The following is a 14,999-nucleotide window of genomic DNA, read 5'->3' as shown; positions in this document are numbered from 1 at the left end:
AGAACTTAGGGTTTCGCTGCCCACTTCCGTCTACTACTCGACGTCAGCACTCTACTTTTCCTTTCCCTCTAAAATAATCTCATGAAAATACTTTCGAAGGATCCTTCCTGATCGCCGCGGTAGAATGGCCCTTATCGATGGCCCTTGGTATCTACCAACCAAATTGAGCCCTCAACCAACAAAACACAATGACTACTGAGTCGATTTGTTTCAGTACTACTCTAGTGCTTATGCTTGGAAAAAGTCAAATGAGAAAGCCGGTGACGGTATAATTGAATCTATGAAAAAACACCTCCAAAAGGTATCCACCTCCATGAGGAATGGATCAAGAATAGTCTGACAAAAATCTAAAAATATCTATGAAAGAAGAAAAGAAGGGGAGCGAAAGGAAGAAGAGAAAAAATAAATAGAAAAAGAAGGGAAAAAGAAGAAATTTACATAGGAAAGGAAAAGGAGGGAAAGAAGAAAAACAATCACAAATCCCACTCTTACTGCAGAGCAGGGCCAGTCAAGTTCAGCTTGGCTCGTGCCACAGCGCCATGGCCAACGATCCACAGCTCATCCAAGTTCTTGCCACCAAAGACCGTGTTCACAGCGGTGAAATTAGTCTGGATGCTCACCAATGGTGTGCCAGTGGGATCAAGGATATCGACACCTTTACCCGCGCCGGTAATCACATATCCGTTGCTAGCCACCTTCAGACCGTCAGGAACAAAGTCCTTGGCCGTGTGGATCGGTCGGCGGTTCTTCAGGTACGAGCCGTCCTCGCTCACATCGAATGCGTAGACTGTGCGTCGGTTGGTGGAGTTGTATTGGAGCGATGGCACCTCGCTCAATGGCACTTTCGGGTCAATCATGGTGACACCGGCGTCAGTGTCCGTGAGGTAGAGTGTTTTGTAGTCGGGGGAGAAAGCAACACCATTGGGACAGTGCAATGTGTCATCTACGATCTTGACTTCCCCGGTTGCTGGGTCGTACCGATAGACTGAGGCCTGGACCTGAGGGGCGAATGTTGAGGTACCGAAGTTGCGGGCGAGGACTATAGCTGAATCAGTATGGGCGCAAATGAGATCCCAGGACCAGGAACGTACAAGGATCACTAAACCAGATGCGACCGTGCTGGTCGATATCCATGTCGTTGGCCTGGATGGAAAGTTAGCCCGTGAAACCCACTAAGCGTGTATCGGGTACTGTCGGTGGGCATGCTTACCTGGTTGAAGTACCATCCAAAATAGTTGTTGACTTCAATGGTCGATTTGCGGGTTTTGGGATCCACCGAGTAGATTCCAGGATGATAAGGACCCCCTTCCAGAGTGGAATTGCCACCGCCAACAGAGAAATAGATCTTTCCATTCCTGTAGCGGGCCCCGGATGGAGCGTACATAGGTGGGTCGGTCAGAATTGTTGAGAGGGTCGGGGAATCACCATCCAGACTGATGACCTTCTGGTGGAGCTCCCCTCTACCTAATTCAGAGAACCACACCTCGTTGGTGTCGGGGACGTATACGGGTGCCTCGTGCCCGCCAGTGGAGACAGTAAACATAATATCATACACCGGGTCGGATCCTAGGATCTCGCTACCACGCTGTTGGTCCCAGACGAGGAATGTGGCTTTGCCAACCTGCTGGAACGAGTCGTCACCGGACACCTCGGTCGACGTGTAAGTGTCCACGCTACTCATGTCGGTGCTGGCCTTGCGGTAGAAGTCAAGGGGCATCTTCGATGCATATCGGTACATGCAGGCGACACGTGGGAAGCTGTAGCCGGTGCAGGCTTGAACCAGGGGGGTGGAAGTATTCCCGGCAGATGCTAGCGGGGCTATGCATAGCGCGAGGGAAACCAATCGCAATGATAGATGCATGATGAAACACGTGGGAGTTTCGCGGAAAGTTCTTGAGATACACACTGGAGGAGTTGATGTTGATACTACCCAAATGAGCTGAGAAACTACCCACTACTTATACTTCGTCTTCTGTCTCCTGAATGACAGACTCAGGTCCAGCTGAAGTATAACACTGCCTTCCAATCTCCTGTTGGGGGCCGAATCCTTCATCATCTTACGTTCGAGATGAGATGCGTCGCGGCTCGAGCACTATGTTAGACTCGCGCCAATGCATCAACCACATGGCAGTCCACGTTGTGCCAGGGGCTAGACAGGGGTGGCCTGAAATGCAGAAATCCTGCAGGATTCTGCAGGATTCTGTGACACAACTCAAATTAGGCTGACGATTTGCGATGCGTGGCGTCGGAGGAAGTAGGTTGTTCGGAGAAAGTATGTCGTTCGGAGCAACGACGCCGCTTCGTATCCGCGTGTCGCTCGCCGAGACCCCGTCCATGACGCTCCGCCTTACGCAGGTCCACCAAGCTCGTTGAACGTACGCAAAGACACAGAGTCCGCGTATGGTACTCCCCAATGTAGCCTCATCGCGCAAAGAGACATGCTGACATGCAGACATACTCCGACAGCTGCTTCATGGGACCGCCGTCGGATGAGATGGACAATATGGCATGATTCTACGTTGAAATGTAGACATAAATAGCGTTGTAGTTGCCATCGATTTGCTCTCATCATCAGCACGACAAGAATCAGAGCATAGCAATCAGACAAACAACCGACTCAAACTCAATCTTAATTACCAATCTTCAATTTTCACAAGATGCACTCCACCAAGGTCACCTACCCCGAGCCTATGCAGCTCACGGGCATCCTCGATCAATACGAGTCCTTCCAGGTTACACCCTGCATTGGCACTGAGTTCCCCAAGGCGAACTTGGCTGAATGGCTCTCCTCGCCCAATGCCGATGCTCTGTTGCGCGACTTGGCCATCACCAGTAAGTACCGCCATATCTCGCAGCAAAACGATTGGAGATACTAACCAATCATTGTAGTCGCGCAACGAGGCGTCGTCTTCTTCCGTGCACAGACTGGCCTGGACGGAGAACTCCAGAAGGAACTCACCCATCGTTTGGGTGTGCAGTCCGGCAAGCCAGCAGGCCACCGTCTGTCCAAGCACCCTCTCCACCTCATCCGCAAGGATGACCCTGAAATGGGTATCCTTGACCCAGGCCGCCAGCAGAAGCTGCACGCCGTCGAGAACAGCCAGAAGCGCCAACGCGCCGTCCTGGAGTACCACAGCGATGGCTCCTATGAAGTCTGCCCCCCTGACTTTACCATGCTTCGCATGACCGAAATCCCCCCCACCGGTACGCTACCCACTATCAATCTATTGCACTTCATTCACTGACGAATCAAGGTGGCGACACCCTCTGGGCCTCTGGATATGAGCTCTACGACCGTCTCTCAACCCCTTACCAGAAGTTCTTCGAGTCTCTGACCGCCCAACACGAGGTTCCCTCCCTGCGCAAGCTGGCTGAAACCGAGCCCGGCATCTATGATGGCCCTCGTGGCGCACCCGCCAACACCGACATGCAATTCAAGCAGTCTCACGTACGTAGCCTGTCCTCAAATTGAACCCCCTGGGATTCCATCTAACTATCCATAGCCCATGGTCCGCACCCACCCCGTAACAGGCTGGAAGACCCTCTTCGCAGGTGGCCTCCACTGCCGCCGCATCAACGACGTCACCGACTTCGAGAGCGAGCAGCTCCTGAGCAAGATCATCTCTCTGGTCGGCGACAACCACGACCTGCAAGTCCGCTTCCGCTGGAACAACCCCGGCGACGTTGGTGAGTAAATCCTTCGACCCATACTTAAACACCGTGTCTGACGTCGATAGCCATCTGGGACAACCGCTGTGTCCTGCACTGTCCTACCCAGGACCACTACGGTCTCGGAGGCCGCATGGGATACCGCACCATGGGTATTGCCGAGCAGCCTTACTTCGACCCTAACAGCGTTTCTCGCCAGGAGGCTTTGGCTGCCGCTGCTAAGTGATTGCGCAACGCCAATGTCTGATCTAGATTTGGTTGTGCACTTGTTTTGGCTTGCCTCGCGGTGATTTAGAATGATTTGTTTGGTTTTGTTTGTCGATTGGCCTGATGAATGTTGCGATATGTTGATTTCATAGACTTTGCATAGAATGAGAACAAGTGCTTTTATCTTTTGAAGTTTGAATATAGTTTTTTTTTCCGTATAGACAGTAGTACTTCTTTTGCACGTAGATCCGAGGAAGTCTGTGCAGTCATGGTTCATCTAGTTCAGTTTCTTCCTTTGGGCTCTCGCTACTAGCACTATACTGTTCTCATTGATAAAGGAGCAGAGATATCCGATTTAAGCGAGGTAGCAGATATTCGTATGTATGATGGCCACATGGCGTTATCTTCGGAGTCTAATATGAGCACGAGAGGCTACTTCCCGTCGTCGCGCAACGAGTGAGAGTCAAATTAGCAAACAACCGAAATGAAGTTCTACTTCGAAATGATCAAACACCAACATAATCCATGCAAGGGCTTGACGATTGCTAAATAAAGGGTGTTATGCTTGGTGTTCCAGCGTGGCATAGAAGTAGCAGTGTTTGACAGTGTGGAATAACGTCGTGCGTGGACATGCCTGAATGGACGAAATTGATCTCAATGAAGACGAGGAGGAGGCTATAAGATTTCGTAGACAGCGAAACTGATACGATCTACTTTCAAAGATGTGCATCAATTTAAGGAAACGAATAGTGTCAGGCCGAGTAGCTTGACTTAGTAGCTCGACGACACACTTCCAGAGCATTGAGTAGGATATATATCACCTGGGGAGAGTAGAAGAGGGCGGTTACATATTTTTAATTTCTCGTGGATGTAGAAAAAAAATATAAACAAATAAATCAGTAAACAAAACAATCATGGCATAGTCTATAGAAGAACTGTATTTGCAAAGGATCATTCTAAACAGAAAGAAACACACAACACAAGCAGGTTATAACCCCAACGCAGCCCTTCACCAGGAGCCTTTCCTCCCTCATCATCTCTCGTGAACCTACTTTTAATCAAAGAGCCGTCTACATCTCCTCAAGAATGCCGCTCCGTTTTCGCAGAACTGCCCCATACCGCCACAGGAGAACCGGAACAAGCCCGCCCATCACCAAAGCCCAAAGCGCCAGCAAGGAACTACCCCATCCATACCCAAGCGTTCTATAGATCAAGGGAGCCAGGATAGGCAAAACAAAGCCCAGCAGCGAGCGCAGGATCGTCAGGGCGCCCATCGCCGAGGCTGCGTACACCGCATAGCAATCCAGTACATAGGCCTGAATACACTGGTAACTCATTATCAGACCAAGGGCGTAGATGCCGATTCCGATATTGGGGATGATCCAGTGGCTGTGTGTCTGGGCGGACCAGCCGTAGATTAGTAGGCCGGCGGGGACGAGAAGGGCGGCTGGGAGCATGAGGATTGTTCGAAGCTCTGGGGTTCCTTTTGCGGGATCTTTGGAGGTGTAGTAGATGTAGATCTGCGAGAGTTAGATATCTGGATGGACTAGAATGGGGACAGGAAGGGGTACCCGGTCGTTGAGAGAGCCTGTGATTTGACTTCCGAGGATGAATCCACCAGCGATGGAGATGTAGTTCAGTGCTGCACGGGATGGGGTTTGGTTGTAGATGTCTGTCCAGACGGACTCGAATGTTGTGATGGATAGATGGTTGAGGCCAAAGAGATAGCCCATGAAGAGGGATAGGACTTGTATGATGGGCTGGGTTCCGAGGAATGTAAAGGGTCGTCGGAGATCCTGTCTGAAAACATCTGCTAGGCTCTTATGGTGCAGTTGTGGAGAGCCTTGCTGGTCACCTTTGCGGACTGCAGCAGCTTGTTTCCGCTGTATGAGGACTGGCCGGAAGGTCTCGCGAAGGATGCAAAGACCTAGCACCCATGTGACGAAGATGTAAAGTGAACACCACGCGAAGATTGCCCGCCATGACGTGTGGGACACGATGTATGCACCTGTGATGGGCGCGATGGCGGGACCCAGCAGGGGCCCAAGGGTGTAAAGGGAGATGGAAAGGCCTCGCTCTTCTGGAGCCCACAGGTCTCCGATGATCCCTGCGCCGATCTATTTGATTCATTAGCGATCGCCGTGTATGACTGGATGCTACCCACCGACAGCGGAGCGCTACCAACGGCTCCTGTGATGAACCGGAGAATGAGTAACTCGTAATCACTACGGGCGAACGCGCACAGGGCGTTGAAGACCAGGAACAGGCCGTGGCCGGTATTCAACAACGAGATGCGCCCGTAGACTTCGGACAAGGGACCGACAACCAGGGGAGCGAAGCTCCACCCGAGAACATACACAGAAACAAAGGCTTGCAGCATTCCTGGGTCGGTAACATTCAAGTCGGTGGCTATCTGGGGCATGGCGGGCACGATGATTGCTGCGATGACCGGACTGATCAATCCATAGATCGAAATCACGGCAATACATAGCCAGCGGTATGACACTGTCCAATTGCGAGGCTCTTCCCACTCTTCCAAGTCTTTCAGGGAAGGGGAAGAGTCCTGGGGGCATTAGTTTTACAAACGACTAGACGCTGGGTGACAGACTTACATCGGACTGGGACAGCAGTCGTGTTCTCTCGTTTACTTCTTCGGCCATGACGCTCCGTGATTTGGACACAGATTGTACAATTGTCTGTAGGCTTGTAAGAGAGGTTATTGAATAAATATTTACGCCCAAACTGCCATTAGCTGGGAATAGGGAGGTGGCCAGGAATTGTATGAAACGGCGTAATGTACTGTGACTAGAGACTACGACAGAACTATCTATATAATCTTGCCCAAGCATCCGGAGTAGAAGGACCGATGTGAAAAGCTGCTGTGTGTCGGACGCGATCCCCGAGAGAATGTCAGCGCTAGACCCGAGTACGAGCAGGCGAGGCACGGTAGAGATGCAGGTGGACCCTTCGGAGGACACTGGAAGATTTTCGACTCTAGCGCTCAATATTATCGACCATCCACAATTCTCCGAACAATCCAAAAATTCCCGAACATAGCTTATGGTTCGGGTTGAGGCACGTCAAGCAAGAAATGTTTAATTCAACTATCTGTCTACTGCAAGAACGCCGTCGCCGAATAAGTGGAAAGGAAACATAAAAAAGAAAAAAGAAAAGAAAAGAAAACAAAGGGTTGGAATATACAAGAACACTCTAAAACTCGTGTGTCAAACTTGTTATCCAACAGGCCGGAGGGAGTTCAGTAGATAGAATCACTCGTCCATGGACTTGTTCAAGTCACCAGTATAGATCTGACCGGGGCGCCAGATTCTTGGGGGATTGCCTACGCCCGTGTCAGTAAGATGCTTCGGAAATGATCAGGGTAGAGTCTAGCATACCCATGGCCTCCCTCCAGTGGGCCATAAATCCTTGTGTACGAGAGAGGATCGACAGAGGCAGGATGAATTCGGGCGGGAAACCACTAAAACGCAGGATTAACACCACTATACTCCGAAGACCACGGGAAAAAGGAACATACAGAGCCTTGTAGACAAACGCGGCGAACAGATCTGCGTTGGGGCGGAGATTCCTGGACGTGAAGTACTCATCTTCGGAGGCAACACGGTCGACTTCGAACGCAACCTTCAGCAATGGGTCCTTCTCGACTTCCTCGGACAGCTCATTGAGAATTTGGCGAATGAAGACAAATCGAGGATCCGTCACACGGTATACTCGGTGGCCGTAACCATACAGACGCTCCTTGCCTGCCTTGACTCGTGCGATCTTAGCAGGTACATTGGCGATGGAGCCAATGCTCTCAATGTTCTTGTAAGCCACTTCAATGGCTCCGCCATGTAGAGGACCGTACAGTGCCGAGATGGCGGAGACCATGCAGGAGATGACATCCGGTAGGGCGGATGCGGTTTGCAGAAGGGCGGCGGTGGAGCAGGTCATTTCATGATCGGCAATCAGTACCCAGAGTCGCTCAATGGCATTCACGTATCGCGGATTTGGCAGACCCGTGGTCTCCTCAACATGACCAGTCATGAGCAGGAAGTTCTCGATGTACGAGAGCCCCGAGCGGGGTGGAGTGAAGTCGCGTCCGATGTGATGGCAGTATGCCGCCGCGGTCAACATAGACATGTTGGCCATGACCCGAATGATTTGCTGGTCGGCCAGCTCGGGATTATTCAAATAGATGGTCTTTCCCACATGAGCGGGGATCGCCTCCATATCACTGGACTGGAGTGCTGATAGACCGGCGATGACCATTCCCATAAGGGAACCATCTCGTCTGTTGAAGGTCAGCAGGGAGCACACATTGGAGAGATAATCTTGGAGAAGCCATACGGAAAGGATTTGATCACATTGAAGACAAACTCCTCAGGGACTGGAACCTGGTCGAGGCGCTGTTGAAGGGTTTCGGCCTCGGCGGCGGAGGGCCAGTGGCCCCAGATCAACAGATGCGCGGTATCGATAAACGTCTTGCGTCCGACGATGTCGTTGATGGAGTACCCACGGTACTGGATGGTACCCTTGAGTCCATCGATATAGGTGATCTTACTGTGACTCACGGCGGTGTTGGAGTAGCCTGGGTCGTAAACCCGCAGCCCATTCTCCGTCTGGTTGGCAGGGTAGGCTTTATCTTCTGGTGCGGTGACCTTCTTCAGATCGCTGGCATTGATGGCATTGTTTTGAATGGGAATCGAGTAATAGGACCCAGTGCGGTCATCAATAATGTGTAGCGCTTCCCGCTTGGGCGAAGTCTCTTGGATGACGGTCATGATGGATGGGTTTAGTAGCAATGAAAGGCGATGAGGATGTAATTGGGAGTCTATTTGTCGAGGTCTAGTAGTCTCAACCGGCCGTATTTATGTCATCAGAGTAGACAAGTGTATAGCCATGAATCGGAACAATAATGTGCCCGACTTATACAGCAATGTAACTCGGATCTATAATGAATACGGGTTGGGAATGGCCTCGTGTGTGGATCTCGGCCAACGGCGGCCGATGCGCGATCCAACGACCTCCGGGGGGGTTCAGGGCCCGCTGTACGATAATCAGCCGTACCACTCTTATCTCAGGTTCGAGGCGGCTCCAAGGCCTATGGACAATGCATAAGCCATGATCCTTCCTGGCCCGTGTACCGGGGATTTTGGCTCTACCATACGCCGGCTCGCTCTGGCTACGTCGTTCCCACGGGAGCGCTGTACATGTGGCAATAAAAGGCCGATGGCACCGAAAGATGTTGCAAAAAGCCAAAAGATAACGTTATCTTTAGTGTCACCTTTATATTGTGAAGAATTCTATTTAGATGTTCATGCCCCATACCTTTAATATAATCACTTCTTTCTTGACATAGCCACACCAACAACTAGGACGACGGTCACGACAACAAACACGACAGCCACGCCAGCAGCAAACTCTATTCATTCTACAACAGCAATGGTTCAACGCAAGGAGCCACCGTCAGAGCAGCTTAGAGCCTACACATTACTCATTGAACTCTTGTCGTATGTGCCCTATCCCTGGAAACGTGTAACATGCTAACATATCATAGCTACCAATTTGCCTTTCCCGTTCGATGGTGAGACTTTCTCGTCGCCAAGATCACATCTACAAGCTGACATGGATGACCAGGATTGAGACACAAAATGATCTTATCCAGCGGAATAATACTATCCAGCGCTTCATTGAAGTGGGACCTTCCAATGTCTTAGCGAACATGGCGAAGAAGACTGCCAAGGGCCAGTACGGGGAAGAGGACCTGGTGCGCTGCATAGACCGTCAGTACCTATCGCACGCCGACGATGCCCAGCACATCTACTACCATTATGATGACGAGCCACCGGTGGAGAGCACTAATGATGAGCCGGCCCAACCGGTTGCTTCCTCCACCCCCGCGCCGGCACCAGTAGCCGTGCCTGCTGTGGCAGTCCAAGCAGCCCCCCAGCCAGCTGCCCAGCAAGCCGCCGCCGTGCCAGATGTCGACTTGAGCCCAATCGACGTTGTCATTTCCATAGTGGCTCAGAAGATCCGCAAAGCCTTTGATGAGGTACCTGCGGCTAAGTCTATCCGCGATCTATCTGCTGGTATGTTCTGTGTCTATGGCTGCCCATTGTCTGTTCGCTCTAACCCGGTTAGGTAAATCCACATTGCAGAATGAGCTCATCGGACAGCTAGATGCAGAATTTCGCGGTCTGCCGGAGGGAAGTGAAGATCTCACGCTGGAAGCGCTGGCCACCCACTTCACGAATTTCTCTGGACAACCGGGAAAGGTGATGGGCGGACATGTGGATCGCCTCGTGGCTGCCCGTATGCCTGCAGGCTTCAATCAAGCCAAAATACGGGAATATCTCTCCTCAAACTGGGGGCTAGGTGCCAACCGGCAGACCGCCGTCTTATGCTTTGCAGTCACAATGGAACCAGCTGCCCGTCTTGCAGACGCCGGTCAGGCAACCCAATTCCTAGACTCAGTGGTTAGCCGGTACGGCGGAAAGGCCGGTGTAACTTTACAGAAGAGGGCGGAGGGCGCCGCTTCACAGACGTCTGCTGTGGCCCAGGTCGACCTGGCTAGCATCGAAGCCCTCAAGAAAGATCAAAATGAGTACTTACACAAGCAGTTCCAGCTCCTGGCCAAGCATCTAGACTTGGATGGTGTGGCAGAGCCCAGTCAAGTACAGGTGCAAGGAGAGGAAGCTGATAAGCTGGCTGAATGGGACGCAGAGTTTGATGAAGAGTTTCTCACTGGCATGCGCACAATCTTCGACCCGCGGAAGGCTCGTCGGTATGATTCATGGTGGAATACGGCCCGAGAGGACCTCATCGCTTTGTTGCACGACATCCGTCCTGTTACCGAGGACAAGGCCTCGCAGCGATACCAAAGCCTTGTGAACCGATGGTCACCGGAGTTGGAACAGATGCTGGACCAAACTGCCCAGGATAACAACATCAAGGAGAAGGCTGAGAAGCTGATCAAAGATGTTCGCGCTTCGGGCGTAGCCAATGGCCCCGTATTCCGTTATGCCCAGCCTGCTATGGCACCCGAGACAAAGGTTGATGCCAATGGGCGCATCCAGTACTCTGAGGTTCCTCGCCGCCAGGCAACGGTGGCAAGAATGTCTCCACCTTGAACTACGCACAGGTGGTTGCAGCTCCACACCGCAACGTGCCGTATGCGCACCTTCGCAGTCGAGCCGGCGTAGATTGGACGTATGACGCACAGCTTACCGACACGTTTCTGAATATCCTATCCACTGGAGTCTCTAGCGGACTTTCATTTGCTGGAAGAAGAGTGTTGGTGACCGGTGCTGGAGTTGGATCCATTGGAGCAGACATCGTGGCCGGATTGCTGGCCGGTGGAGCGCGCGTCATCGTCACCACCAGTCGTCAGCCTTCAGATGTCGCTGCATCCTTCCGCCAGCTCTATGCGAAGGTCGGTGCACCCGGATCAGAATTGATTGTGCTGCCCTTCAACCAAGCGAGCAAGCGTGACTGCGAGGATTTAATCACCCACATCTACGACGAGCAGTCTGGATATGGATGGGATCTCGACTTTATCATCCCCTTTGCGGCCATCTCCGAAATCGGGCGACAGATTGACAAGATAGACTCCAAGTCAGAACTGGCCCATCGTGCCATGTTGGTTAATCTGCTCCGGTTGTTGGGATGCATTAAACAGCAGAAGGAGAAACGGGGCTTTGATTGTCGCCCGACAGGTGTCGTGCTGCCCTTGTCTCCTAACCATGGTAACTTCGGTGGAGATGGATTGTATTCCGAGTCGAAACTGGGACTGGAGACCCTCTTTAATCGCTTCCATTCTGAGGGCTGGTCAGAGTTTCTCTGCATCATTGGTGCCGTGATCGGCTGGACCCGCGGCACGGGCTTGATGAGTGCGAACAATATCGTCGCCCAGGGTATGGAGGACTCCTTGGACATTCTGACATTTTCGGCCCCAGAGATGGCGTTCAACATCTTATCTCTTCTCTCAGGAGATATACTTGAAGTGGCCGATGACAAGCCAATTTATGCAGACCTGAGCGGAGGCCTTCAAGGGGTCAGCGACCTCAAGGAGAAGATTTCGGGAATCCGGAAAAAGATTGTCTCGCAAAGTCGGATCCGTCAGGCCCTAGTCGCTGAGAATCTGCATGAGCAAAAGGTTCTTCTAGGAACCAAGCCTGCTGAGGATACTGTCCAGCCTCCTCTGAAACGCCGCTCTAACATCGAGCCCGCCTTCCCGCCTCTGTCAAACTACAGCTCTGTAACCGCTGGACTCCAGTCCTTGCAGGGCATGATTGATCTATCTCGCACCGTAGTAGTGGTGGGCTATTCAGAGCTTGGCCCCTGGGGGTCTGCGCGTACGCGCTGGGAGATGGAGCACGGCGGTCGACTGTCCCTGGAAGGATATACAGAATTGGCATGGATGATGGGCCTCATTAAGCATTTTGACGGTGACCTTAAAGGCAAGCAATACGCCGGGTGGGTGGATTCCAAGACGAAGGAACCGGTGGACGAGGCAGATATCGAGGAGAAATACGGCCAGCATATCTTGGGCCATGCCGGCATCCGGGTTATAGAACCTGAGCTGTCGGAGGGATATGATCCTGCCCAAAAGGAGATCATGCACGAAGTCGTTATTGACGAGGACCTTCCTCCCTTTGAAGCCCCCCAGGGTGTCGCCCAAGCATTCAAGCTGCGTCACGGTGATAAGGTCGCCTTGATGCCGATTGAAGGCTCCGAATCTGTCAAGGTCGTGGTCAAGCGTGGAGCTGTCTTCATGGTACCCAAGGCCATGGCATTCAATCGATTTGTCGCCGGTCAGCTCCCATCCGGGTGGGATCCAACTCGGTACGGTATTCCTGAGGACATCGTCTCCCAGGTGGACCCCATGACCGTCTATGTTCTATGCTGCGTATCCGAGGCCATGTATAGTGCTGGACTGGAGGATCCCTTTGAGCTGTACCGCCACATCCACGTATCCGAGTTGGCCAACTGCGTCGGCACTGGGGCCGGAGGTTTGCTGGCTATGCGTGGCGTGTATCGGGACAGATATCTTGACCGGCCTGTGCAAAGCGACATTTTGCAGGAATCCTTCCTCAACGCCATGAATGCCTGGACTAATATGCTGTTGATGGGAGCTGCAGGCCCCATCAAGTCACCCTCAGGCACATGCGCGACCTCTGTGGAATCCATGGATATAGCCTGTGAAGCAATTCAGACACTCAAGGCCAAGGTCGCTATTGTTGGTGGCTCCGACGACTTCCAGGAAGAGATGTCCTATGAGTTCGGGAATATGAAGGCCACGGCAAACGCAGAGGACGAGTTGGAGAAGGGATACCTCCCTTCGGAAATGTCTCGTCCGACAGCATCCTCTCGCAGTGGATTCGTTGAGTCCGCTGGTTGCGGTATCCAACTGGTTATGAGCGCCGAGTTAGCTCTACAAATGGGTCTCCCAATTTATGGAATTGTCGCCTATTCTCAGATGGCAGGCGACAAGGTCGGCCGGTCTGTACCTGCACCCGGCCAGGGCGTACTCACCGCCGCCAGGGAAAGCATCGACGCGGTGCAGTCACCGTTATTGGATCTGCAATACCGCAAGGCAAGGTTGGATGAAGTTGTTTCGGAGATCAAGAGTTGGCGACACAAGGAGTCCCAGAAGCTCATCGCGTCCGCAACTTCTCAGGAGTTCAAAGATCTCGATGCGCACCTACAGCATATCAACAACATCGCCGCGTCTCGTATTCGGGATGCTCAGTGGACATGGAGCAATAACATCCGTCATATCGATCCCACCATTGCTCCCATGCGCGCCGCCCTAGCAACATGGGGGTTGAGCGTCGACGACATTCAAGTGGCGTCATTCCACGGCACATCGACGAAGGCGAACGACAAGAATGAGAGCAACGTAATCAACCAGCAAATGACCCACCTGTCGCGTACGGTGGGCAACCCACTTCTAGTCATATGTCAGAAGTCCCTGACAGGCCATCCAAAGGGTGCTGCAGGCGCGTGGATGTTCAATGGTTGTCTCCAGGCTCTCCAAACTGGTATCGTACCCGGCAACAGGAATGCGGACAATGTCGACGTTGCACTCCAACAGTTCAAGCACCTGGTGTATCCATCGCAGACTATCCACACGTCAGGGATTAAGGCTTTCATGTTGACATCATTCGGCTTTGGACAAAAGGGAGGCCTCGTTGTCGGCGTTGCCCCTCGCTATCTCTTCTCCAGCATCACGGCCAATCGGTTTGAAGAGTATCGGGAACGGGTGCTTCAGCGCCAGCAAAAGATTGTCCCCGTGTTCCAAAAGCGCATGGCCGAGGGTCGTCTCTTCCAGATCAAAGATCATTCAGCTTGGACTAGTGATCAAGAAAAAGACGTCTTCCTTGATCCCCTGGCGCGTGTCTCCCAGAAGCTACTGGTGAATACAGCTTTCCAACGACACTTTCCTCAGTTGCATCGCTCCAACTCGCAAAAACTGTTTCCGACGACAAACAGCTTTTCGCCAGGTCTTCTGATCAATGGCTACGTGACAGCATAAGCAAGGAGCAGGGCAATGTGTCCGTCGGTGTAGATATCGAGTCCATCTCGAGCGTCAATATCGAAGATGAAATATTCTTGGAACGCAATTTCACGCCGGCGGAGATCAAGTACTGCCAAGGTAGCCCAGATAAACAAGCGAGTCTTTCAGGGCGCTGGGCAGCCAAGGAGGCGATCTTCAAGAGCCTGCAGATACCATCCGAAGGCGCAGGCGCTCCGATGCGCGATATTGAAATTGTCAGCAACGGTGCGCAGCCTCCAACCGTCCTAGTAAGTACACTTAAGTCGTTGCCGCTTTTTCTGTCGTCATAGCTGACCATTATTTAGCTTCATAATCGGGCCAAATTGGCTGCCGATGCTCAGAAGGTCGAAGAGGTCCAAGTTAGCATCACACACTCCCCAGAGAGTGCCATGGCTATTGCTTTAGCCCGACGTCGGTTATAGAAGCGGTCTTATTTTATTTCATGTTTTCAGAATGTTTATATGGAGTTTGTTGTATTGTTTAGATATAGAATGTGATACATGAATAGAATTGTGCTTTGGTCTAACGTCTTGGAGAATAGGGCAATAGACGTAGGATCGACGCT

The 14,999-nt window shown here is 52.1% G+C and overlaps 5 protein-coding genes across 5 annotated transcripts; 2 read left to right on the top strand and 3 right to left on the bottom strand.

Moving 5' to 3' along the window:
* Window positions 1–488: 488 nt before the first annotated feature.
* Window positions 489–1,861, bottom strand: ANOM_000409 (SMP-30/gluconolactonase/LRE family protein; the record flags this gene model as incomplete). The annotated part of the gene is made up of 3 exons (XM_015545667.1): window positions 489–1,039; window positions 1,092–1,143; window positions 1,211–1,861. The coding sequence occupies 3 exons, from the start codon at window positions 1,859–1,861 to the stop codon at window positions 489–491; spliced, it is 1,254 nt and encodes a 417-aa protein (XP_015412351.1).
* Window positions 1,862–2,657: 796 nt separating this feature from the next.
* On the top strand, window positions 2,658–3,895 carry ANOM_000408 (TauD/TfdA dioxygenase family protein; the record flags this gene model as incomplete). The annotated part of the gene is made up of 5 exons (XM_015545666.1): window positions 2,658–2,832; window positions 2,890–3,204; window positions 3,255–3,448; window positions 3,504–3,687; window positions 3,738–3,895. 5 exons carry the CDS (start codon window positions 2,658–2,660, stop codon window positions 3,893–3,895), a joined length of 1,026 nt encoding a protein of 341 aa, XP_015412352.1.
* Window positions 3,896–4,946: 1,051 nt separating this feature from the next.
* ANOM_000407 (MFS transporter) lies at window positions 4,947–6,536 on the bottom strand (the record flags this gene model as incomplete). The annotated part of the gene is made up of 4 exons (XM_015545665.1): window positions 4,947–5,396; window positions 5,448–5,993; window positions 6,041–6,439; window positions 6,489–6,536. The coding sequence occupies 4 exons, from the start codon at window positions 6,534–6,536 to the stop codon at window positions 4,947–4,949; spliced, it is 1,443 nt and encodes a 480-aa protein (XP_015412353.1).
* A 609-nt stretch (window positions 6,537–7,145) lies between these two features.
* On the bottom strand, window positions 7,146–8,657 carry ANOM_000406 (citrate synthase; the record flags this gene model as incomplete). The annotated part of the gene is made up of 4 exons (XM_015545664.1): window positions 7,146–7,216; window positions 7,272–7,354; window positions 7,412–8,167; window positions 8,224–8,657. The coding sequence occupies 4 exons, from the start codon at window positions 8,655–8,657 to the stop codon at window positions 7,146–7,148; spliced, it is 1,344 nt and encodes a 447-aa protein (XP_015412354.1).
* Window positions 8,658–9,318: 661 nt separating this feature from the next.
* On the top strand, window positions 9,319–14,856 carry ANOM_000405 (3-oxoacyl-synthase; the record flags this gene model as incomplete). The annotated part of the gene is made up of 7 exons (XM_015545663.1): window positions 9,319–9,386; window positions 9,434–9,460; window positions 9,514–9,965; window positions 10,018–10,961; window positions 11,018–14,293; window positions 14,371–14,682; window positions 14,740–14,856. 7 exons carry the CDS (start codon window positions 9,319–9,321, stop codon window positions 14,854–14,856), a joined length of 5,196 nt encoding a protein of 1,731 aa, XP_015412355.1.
* Between the last annotated feature and the right edge of the window lie 143 nt (window positions 14,857–14,999).

This window comes from Aspergillus nomiae, assembly GCF_001204775.2.
Source record: "Aspergillus nomiae NRRL 13137 chromosome Unknown contig00003, whole genome shotgun sequence".
NCBI lineage: Eukaryota > Fungi > Ascomycota > Eurotiomycetes > Eurotiales > Aspergillaceae > Aspergillus > Aspergillus nomiae.
Note: the sequence above shows the minus strand (reverse complement) of the source record. Positions and strands in the feature narration are given on the sequence as shown.